The sequence below is a fragment of the Glandiceps talaboti genome, chromosome 16, assembly GCF_964340395.1.
Source record: "Glandiceps talaboti chromosome 16, keGlaTala1.1, whole genome shotgun sequence".
Lineage (NCBI taxonomy): Eukaryota > Metazoa > Hemichordata > Enteropneusta > Spengelidae > Glandiceps > Glandiceps talaboti.
In genome coordinates this window covers 11462237-11486990 of record NC_135564.1, presented here as the reverse complement: position 1 = coordinate 11486990, position 24754 = coordinate 11462237, and the positions used below count along the sequence as shown (strand labels likewise).

At 34.7% G+C, this 24754-nt stretch overlaps 1 protein-coding gene across 1 annotated transcript in view; it reads right to left on the bottom strand.

Annotated features, from left to right (window-relative positions):
- The window catches only part of LOC144447102 (C-type mannose receptor 2-like), a 30081-nt gene extending 6506 nt beyond the window's left edge, over window positions 1–23575 (bottom strand). Inside the window, exons 1-32 of the mRNA XM_078137009.1 lie at window positions 23551–23575; window positions 22966–23117; window positions 22107–22225; window positions 21308–21438; window positions 20429–20646; window positions 20165–20250; window positions 17370–17452; window positions 16675–16800; window positions 16045–16116; window positions 15320–15352; window positions 14628–14786; window positions 14153–14241; window positions 13360–13510; window positions 13178–13216; window positions 12807–12980; window positions 12214–12330; window positions 11460–11582; window positions 10776–11015; window positions 9844–10056; window positions 9033–9467; window positions 7986–8126; window positions 7654–7706; window positions 7098–7214; window positions 6221–6336; window positions 5620–5771; window positions 4955–5163; window positions 4497–4633; window positions 3771–3823; window positions 3056–3268; window positions 1989–2167; window positions 1685–1752; window positions 570–667 (exon numbers count right to left, since the gene is read on the bottom strand). Coding sequence (XP_077993135.1) covers window positions 570–667; window positions 1685–1752; window positions 1989–2167; window positions 3056–3268; window positions 3771–3823; window positions 4497–4633; window positions 4955–5163; window positions 5620–5771; window positions 6221–6336; window positions 7098–7214; window positions 7654–7706; window positions 7986–8126; window positions 9033–9467; window positions 9844–10056; window positions 10776–11015; window positions 11460–11582; window positions 12214–12330; window positions 12807–12980; window positions 13178–13216; window positions 13360–13510; window positions 14153–14241; window positions 14628–14786; window positions 15320–15352; window positions 16045–16116; window positions 16675–16800; window positions 17370–17452; window positions 20165–20250; window positions 20429–20646; window positions 21308–21438; window positions 22107–22225; window positions 22966–23117; window positions 23551–23575 — 4321 coding nt within the window. The remainder of the gene's footprint in view (window positions 1–569; window positions 668–1684; window positions 1753–1988; window positions 2168–3055; window positions 3269–3770; window positions 3824–4496; window positions 4634–4954; window positions 5164–5619; window positions 5772–6220; window positions 6337–7097; window positions 7215–7653; window positions 7707–7985; window positions 8127–9032; window positions 9468–9843; window positions 10057–10775; window positions 11016–11459; window positions 11583–12213; window positions 12331–12806; window positions 12981–13177; window positions 13217–13359; window positions 13511–14152; window positions 14242–14627; window positions 14787–15319; window positions 15353–16044; window positions 16117–16674; window positions 16801–17369; window positions 17453–20164; window positions 20251–20428; window positions 20647–21307; window positions 21439–22106; window positions 22226–22965; window positions 23118–23550) is intronic.
- Window positions 23576–24754: the final 1179 nt, after the last annotated feature.

Below are 24754 nucleotides of genomic sequence, written 5' to 3'. Positions count from 1 at the left end.
TTATTTGTACCTCAACAATTTACAAAAGATTAATAAATGGGTAATATTGTTATTGTACATGTATTGATCTATAGATGTGGTCGATGTTGTTTCACAATGATTGCTCAAGTATGAAGTCATGATAAAATTGTTTTATGATAAATAAAATCCATAATAAATACTCAATCTCATTCAGATGTCTGCTTTTATTATACTAATCTGGTGACCGGATTGCATGCATTTTGATAAAATAATATCAATTATATTGAACATATTCACAGAGGTTGGTTTTATTAATTCTCAAATTAATCAGTACTTCCGCTTTTTATAAACATTTTTAGTCCAAGCAATTCATCATACATGTTTACATTTTGTTTGAATCTGCTTCACTTTTTAAAATGAAGGAAAACATAGCAAACGGATGTGGAGAACTTGTGTTGGTCCTGACCGACTGTAGGCGAAAGAAGAACACATAAAATGATGGCAGCCATCTTTGATAAAATCACCAGTAACTCAACTGTGCTGGGTAAGTACAAATGTAGGTATTAAACTCTACATATATTTTTAACAACTAGAGGTAGTTACAATACCTGTAGATAACAACTCTACACATTTTTCTGATCCATAAGCATCATCTGGTTGGTTGTCATCCCAGTTAACATAATCTAAGGCTGTCTTATCAGACCACCTAGTAATGCAATAAAAGAGCAGGGTTATATGGTGTATGAAGTAAGTGGTCATGCCACTACACATGTAGTACAAGATAACATTTATGTTTAATAACCATGTTAAGGAGTATGATCAATGAATATGGTAATCAGTAAGATGATTTAGCCTTATCATACTTTATTATATATGAATATGAAAGTTTTGAAAGATTGCCAAAATGAAGGAGTGTATGACAAAATACCCCTTAACTTATTCAATATCAACGACTTCTGAAGTCATCAAAGTTAAGTATTACAGGCTACTTGTGAGTGTGATGATCTGATGATCATATAGGAATTAAGATAATCTTGAAATGTCAAGGAAATTTCTTCCACTTTCCCTCACAGAGAAAAATATCAGAGACACCGACGACAGTTTGGTAAATGTCACATGCACTCCATATAGTAAACATGCAATGTATTGACCATTGACAAAAATCAAGCCATTTTCACTAAATCATACGTACCAACCACAAAGTTGTTTCTAAGTCTACCATTGGGTGAACGTGGTGTTACCACCAATAAAATTATCAATGTTGGGACGTGCAACTTTCTATTACCATAATTGATCCAGGACAATAGAATACATGTACTGTGAATGTACATGTATCCATTTCAGTTCTAATATTAGAAGCTGATTCGGCTAAAGTATTACCATTTGTTCCAAACACAACTTTGAAAATTTTACCTCAAATTTTCAACTGCACACTACAGCTAAAGTATTATTTGCATCAAATGTTACATGCACTCAAGTAAATAAATCAGTGTGAAAACAGAATGATTTTTAACGGTAAATTCTGAAATATTATTCACATCAAAATAAATCGAAGTGAAATGGAATCACTTCAAAGTTCATGAGTAAATTCTTATAACTATGGGTGATGAAGGTAGATGACTTTTATTTCAAAATTTAGTAAAAAAAAGTATTATACTGAGTCTGCAATTGTTTACGAGACCAAAATAAAATGTAATCAAACTGTTGATGGCAATCTACTTACACATGTGATCCTCCAGTAGAATATTCACGTAAACCAATCCATGCAGTGATCATTTGCTTGTCTCTCATCTGTAAAAAAATATATATCCAAATATTACAAGTATCATTTCATTTAGGTTAATTACATTTGCATCTACCTCCATACTTTGAAACCTTTATTACCAAAGGGGAATCAGAACCTACGTTCCTTTATGAACTTTATTCATATATTGCACATGATACAACTAGTGACATTCAAGCATTTAATTACAAGCTGAACTTTTTAAAAGTAATTTTTTTAAAAAGTGTCTATATCTATAACGTACCTGGGTAGCAATAAAATTTTGTTCCAGAGAAGAATGAACTGACACCAGATCACCAGCATTAGCCATGCAGAAATCACGAGATTTGTCCCAACTCTTTCTACCATCATTGTCAACACTACTGAAGTAGTAACAGTAACCCATCGAGAAAACCCAGCTTAAGTCTGTACCACAGTTTCCACCTGTTAGAACAACAAAATATGTTTGATGATACAGCAATCCAGGGAGGGATATGTGGGTGGGGTCAAAATATAGGAAGAGTCTGCTGGCAATGGGTAGTTTTTTGTGGTCATAAGGTATGAGAAAGTTTATACTTTTAAGGGCCAAAAGATTTTGAAAAAACTTGCCAACTACACCTGTACATTTTATTTCAAATTATCAGCTCAGAAAATAGTTTCCTTATTTTCAAAATCATACTTACAAGTGTTAAAAATCAGATTATGTTTAACCTCCAAAATAATATTTTGATATGGTTTGAGCTATTTCATCATACAGACCGCTGTCTACATGTATAGGCCTGTATAGTGTCTATTTTGTGTGATACAGTTGGTATGAGTAAAGGTTTCCTTTTAGGATTTCGTATGACAACAGTTTGTCTTTTGAGGTCTCAGGAAGAGCACGCCTGCACCATTTAACACAGGGTTACCCCAATCCCTAGTCTGTAAGGTACGCCATGATGGGGCGCCCTCACACATTGGTCAACATATTGGTCGGTGAGAGGAGGTCGGTGAAGGCGAAATGGCATGATGTATCTTACAGTCTACCCTATCCCCACCCCTGGAAGTAATGTATCTCCACACAATTTAATATAGTCAAGTTCATGATTTCTATTTGGTGAAACTATTGGCGTTAAACATATATTTTTATCTTTCGTGCTACAGGATAAGTATGCCACGATGGGGCGCCCTCACACATCAGTCAACCCATTTCAGGTAGAGTGACACAACGTACCTTACAGTCTAACCAAATCTACAGTATGGGTAGGTTTAACACTTCAGACTAATAAAACCCATAATCATAATTAAATGTGAACTTAAAACTGAAAATATTTTTAAATTTGACAAACTTACTTATGGTAGCAGTAGCAGCAGCAACAGTAGAAGCGGGCATAACACCTTTTTCGATCTGACAAACCCAGTTCTTTCTTCTGGTACATTTACGATCATTCCATCCTTTTGGTGCAGCAAATGTCATTTCTACACAATCTTCATCATCAGAGTTATTGGGTTCACCATCAGCCCAAGAAACAAAGTTCACAGGAGAGCCATCAGTCCATACAAAACCTGAAATATGGGCATGTCCAAGCAGATAAAGTCAAGTTCATGTGGTTACTCCATTTTACACAAAAGGTAGTGCAAAAACAATACTATGCACATGCATAAAATATAAGCAATCATGTATATATTATGCGATGATATCAATTTATGGATACATAAACTACATTGCATGCAAGTGTACACTACTGGAGCCAAGAAGGTCTTGTGTCGAACAAGTAACTTGGGGTAAAAAATGTTATTACCCTAAACATTTGTGACAATTGTAAACATGTTATTGTTGGTTGTAAAAGAAGGAAGTATATTGTCATGATCACAGTCGCAATGACTGAAACGTGTACTGTGTGTCGTTAAACTGCACATGTTGCAGTCCGTTTACGTTATACTTTATCCAAACTTTCTATACATATGACCTAACTTTTCGCTATTATGTATATCATTTTTATGCGACTTAGATACAGCAACACTGAATGAAAAGGTAAATATATATTCAAGTAGAAAACATACTTACCATTTTCGCTATCACGATCATTCAAACCAATCCAGAATTCATCAAGGAAGTTACTAGATGAAAAAAATATAATAATTTGAAACTTACTTTTGCATGCAGGATGTTGTGGGATTGAGTACAAGAGAGGTTAAATATAATTTAAGAATGTTGAAAATAGAATTTGTACATCACTATATATTAGTAATAGAACTGTAAAATCTAATGGTATGTATACATATCAATGTGATTATTTTATCCTAGCTGCATTTTTTTATACTTTGGGACCAGAAAAGTCATTTTTACCAATTCTGCACTGTGCAACCTCACTGAAATAGAATAATATTATAAATGGCAAATCTGGTTTACAACAGGCCTGCTGTAAATTGGAGTGAGGCAGTATGGGTTATAAACAAAGTTAGGAACTTGACACCTCTTTAAGCAATGGCAACACAATGCTGAGACCATCTGGGAGAACAAACAGAAGCTCCTAACATGTTTAATGTCCATAAATATCTGGTCTTTGCACATGCTACCTCGGAGTATATACTAGGAAAGTCAGCGAACACGTAGAAAAAGTGTACATTGGGCAAGTAATTCTTGAAATTGAAACAGAGGCCGATGTAAAGCGATGTGTTAACTGACATACACACTAGATTGACATAACTAGATGTAACCCTATTACGAATTCTTCATCATAATTAAACTAATCAAAAAGAAAAAATATTAATTTCATATTGATGTACTCACATGACTTTAGAATTTGTCTTGACATATCTCAGTTCATCGTCACTATGGAAACTAGCGAGATCACCACCTCTATTTCTGCAGTCTAAAAGAGCTTCATCCCAGGATATTCTATTCTCGGCCTCAACCATCGATATTGCCTAAATTACATAAGTTACACACTTTGTCAGATTCATACAAAGCCAGTTATGTTGAAAGAAGTCATAATATACTGTCTGCCTCTACAAAAATGTACATTGCTACATCTTATTGTCTGGTACAACAAAAATATCTCACTAACGTTGCTACTAACATTTTATTGTCTGGCACAACAAGAATAGTTTACTATACTGCCGAACTTATCATTTGGCACAAAATAAATGACATACGATTGTTACATTTTGTGTTTTAAAAATTGTATACAATTTGGTGATGATCTTTAACGATAATGGCATGGTATGGTAAATGATAAGGAAACTCACAAGGAAACACTTGCTACCATAACCCAGCCATCCATCAGCACAGCCCACATTAGACGGGTTGGTAGCATATGGCACAGTGACTGGTGCCTTAGTAAAACCAGGTCTGGTCTTTTCACAGATATAAGGCATGGCGCCATCACAGGAAGTAGCCGTCCACAATCCAGCATTACTACCAGTGTTAGCACCAACACAATCACCATTGCTGTTATCTGAAAAGTACATTAACAGTTTATTTGAGTGAATGCCAAGACTGGGGGTTTGGTCAAAAGCTTTTTCTAATGTAGTTTTCAAAATTCTAGTTGTGTAAAATTGGTTTAAACAATTTCAGCATAACAACAGTTGCATACATTTGGAAACACAGAAAATAAAGTCTTGATATTTAATACATTGACCATCAGCATTTTCACTATATATCTGAAATTACAAAACATAGCAACAGTTTATGTGATTAAAATTAGGCTAGGATTGGTCAGAGCTCAACGTAAATTAAATAATTAAATGTACTTTTGAAGTTCTCATTGCATATACTCTAAAAAATTAAAAGGCCCTTTTCTGATTAGAGTTGTAATCTAGGTGTGAAAAATTTTGTTTGGCAGAGCTATAGAAAAATTTGAAATAAAGTTAATTAGATTGTGTATGAAGTAGAATATACCATAAATCCTCACCTGGTTGCCCAACATCCCAGTGAGTGTATGTTACTGGGTCACCATCAGACCAGGTGAACTGTCCAGGTGAGCTAATATCAGTCAGACCAATCCAATACCAGTTACCGTTTCCGAACACTGCCAGTTTACTGCTGACAAAGGCTTGCTCAACACTGAAATGCACAGACATAAGTATGAACCCAGAGAACCCAAAGAAAATCTAACATTTACCATTATAAATCAAAGTCGAAAGGTACGTTGTGAAAATCGCATGCAAATGATGCAACTAGAGTATCTCATTTTGCAGAGGGTTTTAATGCACTTCAGCTAACTGTAGTTGAACTGATTTTGTGCCTTGTTACAAACATTTATAACAGTTCAAATATTTAATTATCATATTCCAGTGCATACTTTATCCCATTTATCATGATTGTTTCCTGAAATTTTCAACTGCAACATGTGATCTTATGGATTAGTGGGTCAATCTGTTCTCAAAGATTGATATGAAATTGAAACTTTCAGGTGCGAATTTCAATTTTGTGTTTGAATTGCAATTGAAACTGAAGCTTTTGGACATGTTTTACCACAGGCAACACAGATGAATTTTATCTTGTAGACTTACTTATCATTAATGGCAACAAGATTTCCCATCATGTTATTACAACTGGTTTCAGCATCACTCCATGTTGCTGCTGTTGAAACAAACCTATAGCAGGAATTACCTTGCACATACCAACCCTGAAATAAAATAGTAATTAGACACTCAAATGTACCGTCAAACATGCAGGGTGGTTTCAAATTCTGCTAATTACTATTAAGGGTAACATTAAATTTGTAAAAAAAAAACTAGATTGAGACTTATGTACATGTACGTATATGTGTACACCTCTGATAAGAAAGAAGTCTGGGAAAACATAGCAATCGCAGCTTTTCTGATGATTTCACATAGTTTTAACAATGAATAATTTCATTAAAATCTTCTATGTGTAATTTTCGATCTTTCGTAATGTTATATATGTTTATAAATGTCTACTTATTTCTTAAATACTATTTTTTTAGACTTGTAAGTGCATAATGTTGTTGATAAGTTTGAGGAACCCTGGTAACAGAGTGGGATATATAAGGTAAAATTTCCATATTTTCAATGTACTTATCATTTTGTTCGGCAATGCTAGTAACATGATTCAGCAATACGATTTTATATTACATGTACAAGCAAGCCTTCACAGAAAATTGCACCAGGTTGTTGCTGTAATGATGGAACTAAATACATGTACAAGCAAGACTTCACAGAAAATTGCACCAGGTTATTGCTGTAATGATGGAACTAAATGCTAAAATACATCTCATATCCCTCAACCCAACGCACCCAAACAAAACCCAACCAACCCAACAAAACCCAAACAAACAAACAAGCAAACAAACAAACAAAGAACAAACAAACAAACAAACAAACAAACAAACAAAACAAAATAAAATCTTAATTATTTTTGACTTACTGTACCACATTCTCCTGATGATTGTGTAGTTGCTGGTAATACTTCTTTGGCTTTCTTACAGACAGATTTGTACACGTATTGACATGATTCGTCATTCCAATAACCGGCATAACTTCCCTAGTGGGTTTTTAAAAAAAAAATGAGTAAGAATCATGAAATGCCAATAACTGACATAACTTCCCCAGTGGAATAAAAAAACAGCACAAAAATATCCCTAATGTGGTTAAAACACAGAACAAAAATAATATGAATCATGTATATAGTAATAATAATTAAGCATGTCAGTGAATTCTTCAATAAAACTGTTCATCAGCTTGATAGATCAAATGACTTACACAGATTCTAAACCAAGTCAAGCAATTCAAAGGGTTTTTTATCACTGAGCTTTCAATCTGTCTTGGTCGACACTCCTCATGAGAGTGACTAAATTCCATAGTTTGACCACTAGGTGGAGGTATGATCATCGGATTGTAGATGTTTAAAGTCACTTCTGGGTATATAAGTTTGAGAACTCAAACGACAGGAGGGAGGCAGTACCATAATATTCAAAACATACCCAAAATGAATCATTAGATTCGACATGAAGACCATAGTTGATATCCATCAATTCTCTTGACATAATAAATTTAGTAAGTTTCACCATAGACCCTCCACCAACATGGAAGGTCTATGGCTTCACTGCATGAAAAATGGTGTTTCTGGTTTCATATACATGGCAGTCATGCAACGGAAATGTGGCATTTCTGGATTTTTGCCAATTCCGTTGTGTGACCGTCATGTATACAGAACCAGAAATACCACTCTTTCATGCAGTATTAAGGAGAAAATAATAATGAAATGGCTAATTGAATTAAACAATAAATTGTTAACATACATCAACATACATACTGCAACAGTCTTCATCGTTACCGTTATAGTTATTGGGTTCACCATTATTCCAACGAGTGTATGTAACTTCACTAAGGTCAACCCATTCATAGGTGTGTGGAGTTCTTAGATCATTCAAACCATGCCATATCTGATAATCCTCTGTGGAAGAAAATACAGGCTAGGTAAAAGAGAGAACTCATAGAGGGGGGTAATTTTGAGCTGTGAACAAATTGGTTTTTAGATCTATGACATGTAATGTACATTTAAAATTCCACTAGCTGTAATTGGTGTATTATTTTTTTCAATCAGACAACAAACAATATATTCACTCAAAATTGTTAAAATATCAGTATTTGAACATTGCATGTGTTAATTAAAAGTAGTATAATAGTAATATGATGAAATTGTGATCCATTGGGTGCACTGATTTTTGGTACCATGCTATGTGTATGGTGTATGTGTATGGCACCATACATACATGTACTACATTGTACATTTCCAGCAGGTGATATAATACTGTTAGGGGTGTATAATACTATGAGTAAGTCAGCACATGTATTAGATACAAACAAAAAGCTAAATTATTTTAAAAACTTTCCAATTACAGCTAGTGCAGCTTTTAAAATTAGTCCTCCGAGATGCTTTCTCTTTTAGTTATATTTGTTACTCTACCAATACAATGTCTGTGTTATCATTCAATTCACATGGCTCTAAACACTTCAAATTCACTCTCACGTTATCATGTTTGCCTCTTTTTTAGAACACCTTTCCCCTTTTTTAGAAATTACACTGCTTTCAATTGCCATTACAATATAATTGTGATTTATTTCTATGAATTATTCCTTGCTTTCAAATTGAATGCTTTCATCTGTATTTCACTCTGATGAACAGCATTGCTGATTTGGGATCATGAAGATTTCCATCTGTGAAATGAGGTTTAAGTAATGGGTCAAAATAATTTCTGTCAAAATGTTTCAAAAACCATATAATCAGACTAATCGACTATTTGTAAATCTTTTGTTAATATTTATTGCACAATAAATGAATTTCAAAATATCCACTTACCTGAATGATCTGTGCATAGAATAAATTCACCATTACTTCCCCATCCAGTTGTGTATCCAATGTAATTGATATCAACAGGATCGGGATCAGTCCATTCCATAAATGCTGGCTCTCCGTCTTTTCCCACAGATATCTTTCCATTGACAAATGTTATCCAGAAGGCTCTAAATTCTGTAGCAGACACTATATTGTCTGTAACAACATATACTTCCTCAGCACACAGTCCACAACGTCGGATTGCAGAATGAGTGTTGCTCCAACCACCGATAACTACTTCATACATTGGGTTGGAGTCGTAATCATTTGGAGAAAGGGCAATATGGACATCATTTGAGGCCTTGACTTCAAATGTCACTCTGCTGTTTTCAACGGGTGCTGTGATGAATTTGTATACGTACTGATCGTCGGTTGAGGCAGTGTGAAAGGCATCACACACTGTATAAAATAAAGAAATGTAGAATTAATTAACAGACATCCACAGTAGATATTACTACCTGTACGTTAGTCTAGAGGAACAGACAAATACCCCTAAGAACCCACACTGACATTCACACAGCATGGAATTCTGTTACCATAAAAACTCTTTATCCGAAATACCAAATTTCATGAAAATCATGTGCGATGGTGTGCTTTCTTGTACAAGGAACATCATTTGCATACAGGTATCCCAATGCTTTAAGTATTGCACTGCTACAAATACCACTAGTATGTGCATGCACTGGTGCAGCTACATGTGTAATACTAGAGTGTCTATTGCTATCATACATCTACCATGTTAGTATAATATAAATCCTATTGAATCAGCACTTACTTTTTTGCACAAGAGATACAACAAAGGAATTTTCATTGCTATCTTTGATGGAAACCAATTCAGCATCATCACTTCTGCATACATCTCTAGCATCCTGCCATGACATGGCAACATTCTGTGCAAAGTAACAGTAACTACCATAGGATGACCAGCCATACTCACAGCGTGAATTTGGAGGTAACGTTGTTGTAACATCTGGTGTTGGGTATGTTACTTGAGGAAAGACAGAAAATTATGGCAATTACAATTCTGCAAATTTGCAATAATTTGCAGTCTACTTTCATCTAAAGGTGACAAATTATTTTACAGAGGGGACTAACCTTTCTGAGGTATTTGTGTCAATGTAGAGAGAAACTAAAGTACAAAGAAACAATCTAAATATTGTTCTTATTGCTCATTGCTATTTGATGACGACAAGTTTGAATACTGCCTTCAAATCTCATCCAGGAATCTTACATAGATTTTGGTCCCTTTCCTGTGGAACCTTTCATGACAATGCCATACATGTAGGAGATGACAGTACTCTGGACATTTCAGTGGATCCGGAGCTGATAGCAGTAGTATTTATTTCCAAGTTTCATGGTAAAGGTTACATTATCGGCAAATAAAGTACTATAAAGTAGTTGTCCATATCAGTGTAAATTCTAAAAATGCTGCTAGGAACAAAATTTGTAACACAAAGATGTGGTTATTATAAGTAAATATACTTATTGTGCCTTAATTCCTGGGGTTTTATTACCACTTTATTACTAGGCTAACACCATGGAGAATTTCTTTGTCCTGAAAGTCATAACATTTCTATCATAATTTTTCAGAAATGTCCTTTGAGATTCGAGGTCATAATTTTCATTCAAATAATCTAGTTATTTCTGGATATAATTTGCCAATGGTGTATATCAATAAATGGAATGACAATATTTTCCACAACTTACCTACTTGATAATGGTCATAACCGGTGTCAGTTCTGAGAGCAACACCGGAACTTTCCTTAGTGAAACTACTGAGATTACAGGCCATATTGACTTTGTCATAATCAAACGAACTACAAGTGTACTCCATCAGATTCAGACAATACTTAGCACAGTCTTGTGGTAGAACATTGTAGTACATGGTCATATCATACCCATCAAGAATGTAATTACGATAAACGTTGAAGTTTTCTACAATTTCGCCTGTCAAGAAAAATTATAATACAGCAGTCATTAGCCATTTACACTGGACTACTAAGCATAAGTAACACTAGGAAGGCACAATTACTTTGAAGTCCCACATGGCACTTGGTAAGATTTTTTTCACCTTTGGCAGTCATCACAACTAGCATTTTTCTTGTCATCTCAACAAGATGAGTTGAAAATATATTAACTCATTCAAATGTCATGATACACAAATAACGACCTTGACATTTTGTGAAAATCCAAAATGATAAAAGATGTTCTATCACTATGATCAATATCAGCTTGGTACATCACCATGAGAAGATTTACTTGATATTAGTAAACTGAGTCATGGATGAGCATTTGTGATCGGGAGATACAAATTTGGATTGGGGCAAATTTTGGTTGGGGGGGGGGGGGATGATAACAAGACAAGTATAACATTAAAAAACTCAACATTACCATTGTTTTCACAAACATATCCATGTGCCCAATCACATCTGTGATCATTCCATTCACCAGAGCTGACAATGATTTCTGTACAGTCCTCGCCAGTTTCACCATGATTGTAATCATTGGGTTCACCTACAGAAAATGATATTAGAATTATCTCATTAGGTCTTTTATGCATGCTGTATTCCATGAGTTAAAATGTACATTCAGATATTTCATTTCTCAATGTTTGTAATTTTTAATTGCCATGGTTTGATGCTTTTGAATATTTTTATAATAGAAAGGATGCTACAGAAAATAAGTAAATAAATGTTACATGATTTTGATGAAATAATCATGCATACATGATTTACCACCATGTGGAAAATATTAAATACCATTTGGACATGAAATATCATGTGGACAGGATGAAATACGATGTTGGCAGGGTGCAGTGCCATGTGGGCAGGATGTAACACCATGTGAACACATTGAAATACCATCTGAATAGGATATAATCCCATAGGACATGATGTAATACCATGTGGGGAATACCATGTGGACAGGATGAAATAATGTGTGGGCAGGTGTAATACCACATGGACAGGACGAAATACCGTGTGGCAGGTGTAATGCCATGTGGGCAGTGTGTAATACTATGTGGACATGGTGAAAGAGAGTGGACAGAATGTAACACCATGTGAACAGGGTGTAATTCCATGTAACACACAAGTTGTAAATCATACTAGCCTCCACCTTTTATTACAACAATAAATATTCCTACCATCAGCCCAGTTCAGGAATGCAAATGGTGTTCCATCACTCCATTCCCAGCCTCCTTCATACGTTCTGTCGTTAGCACCCATCCAAAACACAGATGCTGTCAAACCATACATACGGGCTGAGGAAACAGAGATAACACATAATTATGAGTACATTTAAAAACACTGAGAAGTAACAAGGGAACACCTTCTGGAAAATTGTACATTGTGTAGAAAGAAACATCAGTTTGTTTTTCTGCCTCAGTATTTACATAACATGAATATTTGTTAAAGGTCCAGTTTGCATTAGGATTACAATTTGCTGGCTGATTGATTGATTGATTGATTGATTGATTGATTGATTGATTGATTGACAACGTTAACGCTTTGGTGTTTGCTTACAAAGGATTTCTAATTAATCGTTGGTCATAATAAAAGTGATACAATGTTCAATTGGTCTGGTATACTTCCTTTCTTTCAACTTGTGTTTCCATAAAATGATAAACCTCTCACGAAGTAGATAATTATACAATGATACAGTTATCATCAAGCTTTGGTAAGTGTATACATATAGCTGAAATCCAATTTGTATATAATTTTTTTATAATCATCTTACCATTGATAAAAGTCTGTTCAGTTTGATCCTTTATACTCAACAAATGACCACCACTCTTTGTACAGATTGATTCGGCAGTTGGCCAATCCACATAGTCATCAATAGCAAACTTATAACATGTGGTTGTTGAGACATCAATCTCATAACCAGACCCACATCTAGGATCAGTACTAGCTGAAATGGAAAGAAAACAACACATGGTAGTCAGGGTTTTGTTTGCTCCCCCCCCCCCCCACACACACACACACTCTCTCTCTCTCTCTCTCTCTCTCTCTCTCTCTCTCTCTCTCTCTCTCTCTCTCTCTCTCTCTCTCTCTCTCTCTCTCTCTCTCTCTCAATAATGAGATACATGTACTGAATGGCAGACTTACGTGTCACTTTCGGAACTTCTGTTACTGGAGCTCCAAACTCTGAAAGAAACAATACAAAGCTAAGGGTTATTAATATAATCCACAATTAGTATTTAGATGACTTGTCTAATATTCACACTAAAATGTTATAATACAAAACAATGGTTTCCTCATATTTATCCAAATACTTTATTTGTATTTACCTTTTGGAAATTTGCATACAAAACCTGCCATCATGTCACATGGTTTATCATTCCATTCTCCAATTATGTTTTCATTATATTCCATAACGACACAATCTTCTCCAGTGTCATAATCATTAGGTTCATTATCAGCCCAGTTTATGAAAGTTACCTACCAACCAAAAAACAAACACACACACAGACATCAAATAACCTTATTTATAATCATGGCCCTCAGTGAATGGCAATATTGTGAGCTGTACTTGATTTGTGCATTCATTTTCCATATTATCTCTCAGCACATTCTGTCCAAATAAGGTAATTCAGTCTTCTTCACAATTTTGTTGTTGACCCCAATTAAGTTGTGTTCTTGGGGATTTTTAAAAATCATTGAGTTGAGTTTTATTGAAACCATCCAGCTTCCATTTGTGGTATCTGTGTTTAGGATTACTATTTACAACTGCCAATAATTCACTTGGTATAATATGTGATACATATCAGGTCATGTCCTGCATTTTGTTTCTAACTCCTTGTGGACTCATAAATGTTCCTGTCCAAATGGAAATGAATTACATCATGCTTGGGAGTCGTTCATCAGTAACACATCATGTAAGTGTTCTGACTGCTGTTATTGTACACAAACATTTCCTAACATCCATCACATACCGCAATGTTATACTTGCAAGCCTACAGTACATGTTACCATTAGTAATGTGGCATATTGTGTGATACAAAATTTGGATGATATAATGATCACAAAATTCAATTTTAGAATTGACCAATACCGCCAAATTTCAAAACAATGATCACTTACTTGGGTTCCGTCAACCCATTCCCAGCTGTTTTCTGTTGTTCTGTCATTCAATCCAATCCATAGCCAAGCTCTAATGTTGTCCATACGACCTATCAAGTTATTAAAAAATATTATTGAGACCAAATAGTTATGCTGTAAGTAACAGATGCCATGGGCCATTTCTTCAACTGTTAATAGGATTTGTTTTCATGTTCTACAGAAACACAGATATTGTCCAAATTCATGCAATATTCTGAACAATCCCTTGATCTCTCCAAGCATACCTTTAACACCACCCAGTACATGCAAAACAGCATATAGATGTAGCCCCAACATTGTCACATAATTACAAAATTGTAATGTATAGCCCATTCACACGTTTTTATAGAGAGGAACAATCTGGATGCCAGCCTACACATACAGAACTGTCGCATCTATGTCACTTATGTTTAAAGCATAATAACCTGCATCTAAAGACAATACATTGTTGGCATACCAGATAAGAAGCTTTCTTCTGTTCCATCTTCAATAGATGCTAAAGCAGCACCAAACCCTTCACATGTAAGCTCAGCATCAGCAAATGTCATCTGATTGGATCCAAAGTAATAACAATAGGCACCATGCAAAGCCCAACCATCTGGACATACTCCGTATTCTGAAATCAGAAGAACATTATTAATAGTATTACATTGTATTATATCTCATGCAAATGCTGAAAGCATTAACTTTAACAAAACATATCTGTTCAATGAAATTATTTTAAGCAAATACTTGTTGTAGTTGTCAATTTAAAAATATATAAATCGTCTGCTAAATTAGTATTTTTACAACTTGGAATTGTCAATAAAGCAATGTTCTGCTCAGGGATCACATGTATTGAATCATATGATCCTGACATTGCAGTCATTGACCCTTCAAAAATAATGGAGAATTTGACCATCATTTATATAATATTGAAATATGTACACAAGCTGTCAAGTAAAAAGATGTTTATCAACCACTTCTGAATTCAGTTTTGGCTGCATCTATTGACTGAAATGAAGTTCCTAATACAAAATATATAATGGTTTCATATTGTGACATTGTTGAACAATTTAAATATAAATCATGTTTGTGGTGCAATGCAGCATGATTGTAAGGCATTCATTGGCAGCTGAAATTATCAGATAATTGATTGAATGAACTTACGTGTGTCTGGTTGATATGGAACAACAGCTTGCCCTGAAATGTAAAACATAAACATATGTGAAGTAAAGAAAACGCAAATATACATGTGTATAGAACAATATTCTCTGGAAGGGTGAATGTAGCGGATGGATAAACAAATAATGATAAAATTCATATATGTATATCACTGGATATTTTCAAATATAACTCTGTAAAATTCAGACAGCAAAGTTTCAAACAATATTCTTCATTATGAAGAAAAGATAATATGCTTCCTAAAACTTCTGAAAGTTATCAAGTAAATAAAGTGTTGTCCTCCATTTGTTGTACATCAGAGCAAATAAGGAATTATTTGATATCATAATTTGAAATGAACCCAGAATTTGGACACATGGAAACCATAATCATTCAAGCAGGGCTTGAAATTAACCTTTTTCTTTGGTAGTCCTAGTGTGCTACCAATTTCAGAAATTAAATTGGTAGCCCGATGGTGAGCAGTAGTCCCATATTCCTCAACTGAGAACAGAGTTCCTCTATCGAAAATATGTTTGTTATTAAAATAATTTCATGTCTGTAAGTCTTCCATCCTTTAAATCATTGCATTATCAAAGGAACATTTTAGCCTGAGTGGGCTACCAGCTGCAAATTATGGTAGCCCCATGACAAGCCAGGAGCAGTGTACATGTATAACTAAAAATTGAATGTGTATTGGTCGGTATGACTGGTTTAGGTATACATGTACATACCTTCTCTGATTTCACAGACAAATGGCTGAAGTATATAACAGTTGTTGATGTCCCAAAGTCCATTATCATTCTCTGAAGGAGAGAAAACATTTATAGAGGAAATACATCAGTTTTAATAATTGAGGGATAAAATCAGAAAATGGCAGTCACTTTAAAAAATAAAATTGAGGACAAGGTTACATGGCACTGATTCCCTTGGTGTATACATTTATCAGCTGCAACTGAAATGGTTTTGAAAACTGTTTTGTTGGATTTAGTGACTAAATCACAATATCGTAAATCATTGTTGAATCACCTCTGGGTAAACACATTTGTGTGGCAGTACACACAGTTTGGTATGTTAACATTCAAAATGATTTTAGGATCCGCATCCAAAAATCTATCTCCCTAATGAATCAAAATTTCAAATTATTACTATACAACTTATAGATAAAAAAAATACCACTCACTAACATGTAATTTTAACAAATTCAGTTGAAAAATTGTTGGTTGTCCGATTGAAAAAATAATACCTCAGTTACATCTACAATGTAGTGCATGTTTAATAGAACCAGTATATTCAAAAATATCCCATGGAACAACAACCAATGTTTCTTATGGACATTTTCAAAAATAGGGATACATACATACCTACATAGATGGATGCACAATCATCCTGACTGGCTACACTACTAGGTTCACCTGAATTCCAATTAGAATATGAAATAGAACCAACAGTACCATCTGACCAGGCAAAGATACCATCATTTACTATATCTGAAATGTAATGTTCGTTGAAGTCATGTAATAAGTCATGATTAAAGTTTGATTATTGTATAATTAACCTGTTCGTAGTGATGATTTTTATTTAACTACACGAGGCATATGTAGGTGTCATTTAATTTTGCAACTTCTTGACTTTTGTACCAAAATTGCAGTCATATTTGTGATAATAAACCCATTTTGCCTGTTATCTCCAAAGATTACTACATATGGACACTATTCAATTTTCAAAGACACAATATCAAAATTCAGCTTTCTAATGAGACATTGACCTTTGACCTTGATGACGGACTTCAAATCGAAATAACTGAAATTTTCTTTTCTAACCATTACTCAAGAAGCTTAATACACAATAAGTGTGTACATTAATTGTATTTCTCATATCAAAGCTATAACACTTTCTTTTTGATATCTTTACCTTAGACTTTTGAACTTCATATTCGAGGTCAAAAAGCAATTTGGTCAATAAGATAAGTTATGAAGTTTCTCTCTTGAGAGACCATTCTTCATCTATATTAATAGCTTTTAAGATATGAAGTATTATGCATATAGCTACATCTTACCTGATGCACCAATCCATATATCTGATATACCAGCACTTCTAAGATTCTCAAACTGACTCACAAGAAAGTCATTTTCATCTTGGCTGCAAAAAAATCAAAACTAGAATTTTATTTTTAAAAAAAGGCAATATGTCAGTGGCTACAGGTAAATCTTAGATCCTCACCAAATATTCCTTTGAGCAGTTGTGATTTTGGACAGTTGCTATTCTGGTCACAAGTCATGCATTTCTCCAAATCAGGCCGAGAAATAAAAAGTGTTTGGTTCCGTTTACCCTACCCCACCTAATTTTTCATACCAGCCCTTATCTTTTATTTTTTACTTATTCAAGAAAAAAATAATAAAGTCATGAAAATTGTGAAGTCTCACGATTAATAGTGGATGCGTAAACTGTCATCATCTTAGAAACTTTAAGACAATATAGAACTGTTATTCCAATCTGTTAAGTCTGTATACTGAATAGGAAGAAACCAGTAACACAGAGACCACTAGACACTCACACATAACAAAAATATATATAAGAAATGAAATTAAAAATCTACCTATCCCACCTATTCTAAAATTTAAAATTGAGAGTAACCGGAACCACACAATCAGTCACCAGATAAGTGTTGTGTATCTCTTTCTGAGTCTTAGTGCACATAGCCAAAGCTTTTACCCTTGGATGAATTACAGAAATTGACTCTAAATTTGAAATTACCACCAATAGCTGTACTAAACCTCAGAGTATGTTCAGGCACTTGTAGTTATATGGCAATCTACCCAATTTTAAGTCATAAGGGTTGTGATTGCATTACAGCTGTATGTACAATATCCACTGGGATAAACATTAAGCCCTGGCTTGGTGTAGCAAGCATTTTGAGATGGTCAAAGCAGGAGTTGGCTCTGGACTACTTTAAATTTACATTTTAATTTTAACAAGTGAGAGAACACCTAACTTACATGTTAACTACAACTAAACGAGCAAAAGAGATTATTTAACTTATACGAAGCATGAGAACACCTAAGTTACTTGTTAATTGTAATAAGTGAGAGAGAACATCTAACTTACCTGTTAATTGTAACAAGGTGTCCACCCTGAAAATCACATGTGTGTTTGGCATCAGTCCAAGTTGATTGGAAAAATGTATTAAATTGATAACAGGAGCCTTTAGATAGTAACCACCCTGATTCACAAGTACCTGTCATTTGGAAAAATAATCAGCTATTTAGCACTGGTTATACTTTTCTATGCCAGTGTACTCATGAGATCAAATATAAAGAATTATATATTCATTTATTTATTTATTCATTTATTTATTTATTTATTTATACAAAACTTTTTGTTTCCAATTCACAAAATGTTCAGTTATCTCAATAAATTTAGTTATGGGCTAAATCAATCATAAGACAACATGTGGCACTAAATCTTTCATAATAGTACATTATGATAAACATGTTTCTTTTTAAGATAAAAATATTGAAATCTCTCCTTCCAGGTTATAAATCAAGAGCAAGATCATCAAACAAGTCTTCTTCAATCCCTAAACACTAACCTTACAAAATGTCAAGTTAGCTCACAGTCTAGTCAGATAGCCAACATTTCACACCAAACAGTCACGGTGATGGAAGCATGTTATAGTATAACATTACAGTTTGTTTTTTTGTCATATAACTGAAGCAAACATAAGCAAATTTCTTCAAGGTATTGAACAATTTTTTTTAAAATCCAAAATACTAACCTTCTTTTTTTGCACATACAAAATGTCTATTCAGTTCACAGTCCTGTGTATTCCACTGGCTACCATCGGATTCGTGATATATTTGACCACAGTTCTTGTCAAAACTGTAAGTAAATATTGGATGTTACTGTAGATTTTGAAACTAGAACTCTTACCACACAGAGCCATAGTAACTGTGACTGCAGGCATTTTGTTAGTACTCTGATCTGAAACATCAGCCAGTAAATTGTAACTGGATTCTAATCTACCCTCTATTTATGTCAGTTGGTGTCAAATGTCCTCACGTAATGTAAATCAAAGGATAATCATCAACACATAACACTTCTTATTGCTACAATTACTGTATAGATGAAAATTGACAGCACAATTCTGCACCGTAGTCATAGGTACTACTTACGGGAAAATACTACATTACTACTAGCAATATATTATGTTCTCAATAGCCCCATGTACATGGCACTAAAACTCCTACCTGAGGTAGGATTCAGGACAATTTGAAGCCCATGTAGATGCAAACATGTCCTGAAATCGTCCTGCAACCGTCCTGACTTAGGACACCTTTCAGAGGTTTCCTGAAACCCTCCTGACTTCGTCCTATGTAGAGTCAGGAGGGAAAGCGTAACATCTATGCCGGAACCTTCCTACATGTAGACACAAATCTGTTCTACCTCAGGGACAGCCTCAGGTAGGATAACCTATGTGTAGATGGGGCTATTGTCTGTAGCCTTTAAGTGAGTCACCACTGACCTATGTGCATAAATTACACTCTGCTTATTGACTCATGTTATGCAAAAATATGTATGCACTTTAATACAATTGTACTCCGGTATACAGCATACTGTCAAAATGACATCGCAGTATGCAATGTACCTTAGAGGTTTCAAGTGTTGATGGTATAATAAGCATATTGAAGTCAGATAAATTTCCATTTGAAAATAATCAATTTTAATTTGAATATTGGACTTTTGAGCATGTTCCTGTGCAATAGCTGAAGAGTCCATCAAGATCAACCCAGCGAAGGTTCTGAGCCAATTCTTTGCATAGTCAAAACACAAATTTGCAACAATATGACTTACTCTGTCTTAGGCTCATATGGTTTCCAGTTGGTGTAAGTCAATGGGCTTCCATCAGTCCATGTGAATGACCCTTTAGTACCACTTATCTATAATTCAAAAAACAACAATATCCAAAGTTACAAGCAGTCCATTTTTCCAAAAAAAAGAATGTGAGCAAAACACAAAGCTCATTATTAAAGCAATGCTATGCTTTTACATAAACTGATATATCCACTATAAATGTATAAATAAAGAAATGGTAAATAAAGAAACAGGATAACTCACAACATCGGATGCTCCTATCCAAAGAACAGCCTGGTACAAGTTAGACATGCCATCTAAGTATTCTTGTACAATTTCATTTTCTATGGTCACCAAATCAGCATTTAGGGCCTGGCAGTATTCCCTTGCAGCACTCCAAGGTGTCCAAAGATCCACATATTTAAAACACATATCATTGACCGACTCCCAACCATCGTCTTCATCACACTGTATAGGAACATCTGGAATGGTGTACATGTTAATTAGTTAAAGAATAAATTGTATAAATACTAGTTGATCCGACGCTATTAACGTGAAATACACCTCAGAAATGAACTCTTTAACATTTTGCCATTACTTTGTTCAAGAAAACTCCAACCCATTCTCAGTTATAATCAAGAAAATCAGGGGTGATCATAAAAGTTTTTAAAATAGAGGTCAACATGTTATCAAAATTAAGTAATTTTAGAATCCAATATGGCCGTCAAATCCAATATGGCCACCCAATACTATGCTAACTCTATGGGAAAAGATGGTAATTTTCCTTGAAAACACGATGGTGAGTACTTGAATTCCCTTTATTATTTTAAAAGAATCAGAAGCAAACTTCAACATGGTAAAGTGTGGAGAGATTTTTCTATCGATTTTCAGTGAAATTCTACCTTAAAGATATTGTTTTGCGAGTCTAATGCACATGCCTGGATGAAGTGCTTTGTACAGAATGTATTTGTTGACAAACATGACTAATAAATGCCTCACAATCACTAATTACTAGGTAATTTTGTAATGGTTTCATTACATGGTTTATTAGTCAACATGGCATTTCCTGGTACTACAATGTATACATATTTGTTCACTGACAAAGGTTTTTTTCATCACCTATTTGATCAACTTATGTATTACCTGCAGCATGCTGACAGAAATAGCCAGTAATAGTTTCATTACATGGCCTATCATTCCATCTACCATTTCCCCACATATGTACACAATCCTCATTATTTTGGTAATCATCAGGTTGGTTAGAATCCCAATTCCTGCAACCAACAATTATATTTACTTAATTTGTGACATTTTACAGGAGATTGACATATCAATGTGTTCACAACACAACACGTACATAACACAACACAAAACAAAACAGCACAACACAACACAACACAACACAAATACAACCCCTTCATTTTTGAAAGTTTTCTGGAATGGTCTAGTTACTAGCAAGCTTTAAGAAACTTAAGTCTTCTTGAAAATACAACTATGATATCAACCCAAGTACATCTGTTCATCTGTATTGATTTTCTGAGATAATCAGTTCAAAAATGCAACATGCATCTCCCCATACAATAACATGTATTCTGTATGTGCAGGGGATTTGCACATGCTACTGAGGGGAGGTGATTGTCACTGTATGAAATCTTTTTCATGATTGAAATGTTATTTCAAATGTAATAAAGACAATCAAGCAAGCCTACACAACATAAGCCACATACTTGGCTCTGGCAATTGCAATGTATCATGGAACCTGAAAATTGACTATTCTCGTTTACTTTATTTCAATATTGGGGAATAATATCTAATTATGCCCAGACACTTCAGTTTATATATTCCTTCTGTTTTAACACAAGACTTTCATTCTTTCAGCAAAGTATTCCATATGTAGGGGTGATAAAGACTACATGATAATGAAACATTATTTCATACATACGCTTGAGTTGAATCATATGGGGTGCCATCCACCCATACAAATACTCCTTCATTGCCAATATCATGCAGACCCATCCAGTATTCATAGCTATCGAGATTAGCCAGGGTCATCAGAAAGGCCTATGAAAATAAAGTTTTCAAAAAATCACATTCATTTATGGTAGAATTTTGTGCCTCAGGGACCAATTTCTTTGAAAATCTATGAAAGCTATTCATTAATCAGACTCAATAATTGTAAACATGGACAAACTCCAAAGGACAGTAATTAATGACATGGAAAATAAGATGTACATCACACTTTCTTTTTTTTTTCTTTTCTCTTTTTTTTTTTAAAAACTTATCTTAGCCTATAGAAGGTTCAATGTCATATCTTTGTCAGTGGGTCATTCATTAGGTTATCATCATTTGTCTTATTTACAATGTATAACACACTACTTTTCAATCAATCAATCAATCAATCAATCAATCAATCAATCAATCAATCAATCAGTCAATCAGTCAATCAATCAATCAAATTTCTATACCGCTGATCTACAGAGTAATATTCTGTTCAGAAGCTCTGAATGGCTAAACCAAACTAAAGACAGTGCTTTCATTTAAGGTAGAATTTACCTTTTGCTAAAATCTATCTGACTTCCCTTTTCACTTTATCACAGTTTTAAAAAACAAACCTCTGGTAGATTGTATGGGAACTGCCAGTTTTAACTAATTTCTCCCTATCTGTTACTTTTAATATCACAACTATTAGCATGCAAAACCAAGTAATTCTAGTGCGATCTCTACTAGAATTACTTACTTTTGTATGCTAATAGGTTAAATATGAAAATATTCATATTTTGCTGAATATTCTATTAACTTACATTTAAATCAAGTGTGTCTACTGTTGCAAGTGTGCCACCTAGCTCTTCGCATTTGTCTTCGGCTTCAGACCATAATATTGCACCTTGATTGAAAGCATTAAAACACCGACCATTGTACATATCCCAGCCTGCTGGACATCTCTGTGCCAACACTGTTAAAGGAACACAAGACAGTGGTTGTTTTCAGAAAAAGATATATGTACAACAGGAGGGGCGCCCAGTCATGGCGTACCTTACAGACTAAACTTCATCTTGCATGTAAATATACCTATACCTTGTTCACAAAATTGCGTCAAAATTATACTGGTCATGACAAATTTGCAAACTTACCTATGTACTGTGTAGGATAATATAAGAATTTCTTCAGGAATTTGAGCATGTATTTTAATCTTTGGGTATGTATGTTCCCTGGGGAATCTGAGGTCGCTAGATCCATTAGCAGTACAACCCCCCCCCCCCCGCTTCACTCCCCCCTCCCCTCATTTAAATGACCACCCCTCTCTCCCCCACGCTAGTTAAAACTAGCCACACCCCTTACTTAGCTCCGCGCTCCCGCGATTGAGTAGTGGCCCCTGGCTGGCTGACCTTCCAGAGAACAAGTCGGAATCATGTCTCAAACTCATTTTACAATATCGTGCCCACGGCATCCGTCATCGTTTTACTAACAGATTGACCAGTCCAAGTTTCAAGGTACTGAACAAAACAGCGCCCTCGTCATACAAACGAAGAATGAATACACACTTTGAGGGCGCGCTTGCAATTTTTGTTTACACAGTGATTAAAGTGTTCCTGACAATTTAATTTTTATCAAAGGGTTTCAATGTCGTTATTGGCTGAAAACTCTAACCTTAGAAATGCTTTAATAGTAGAGACAGTATATAAAAGACTGGTTGTCGAAAGCTCTCATCTTGTCAAAAGTATGTTGTGTGTATTGGTCAAAATATTTTAGTACTCATAAATATTAAGTATCTTATCTACTTCACACGGGCATGAGGGATGATAAACCTTGCTGCCCATTGGCTGAATCTGTGTCTCAGCCATACTTGTCCAACGTTTCTATGGAAACAGTGAACAAGTGTACAACACAGATTCCGCCAATAGGCCGACATCGATGACAAATCATGAGTCAGAAGGACCGTTCCATCCGAACAAATTTAAAATCAGAAATCTTTAGACTATGAATGTAACTTTATGTGACATGACAATGTTTGCATCATATGTGATTCAAACACATAATGATCATGTGAGCTGACACGTACCTTAGTCGTCGTTACATAACTCGTTAAAATACGGAGCGTCGCAGGCACACGTCAACGAACATATATATCTCTATGTGGTCGATGAGGGCGCACAGTACAAGGTTGTTCGAATACGATGGCGTACGTTATGTAGATGGTATCGGTACATACAAAATAATTCATTTAGCGTCGATTTTAGTAAAGCGAAGTTCCGAGGACTGTGAGAGAGTCTATCATTATATTAGCTCTATTTGGCCCGACATACCCATTGTTTTATACATTGTAAGACACACAGGCCATTATAAAGATAAAATTGATACAAAATTTCGACGGTATCATAACAGAACGGATCATCAGCGCTGCCCAGTGACCCGATCATATACATTGCATGGCGAGACGACAGGGGCACGTATTATATTAATCAATTTGTTTGTTTGTTTATTAATTCCAAAGTCATGTCATTCCCCATAGTGAGTTGTACCTTTATCGTGTGAGGGCGCTCTTCCATAACCACATGTTAGATGTAGCTCGATAGATGTAATTCCCGGATA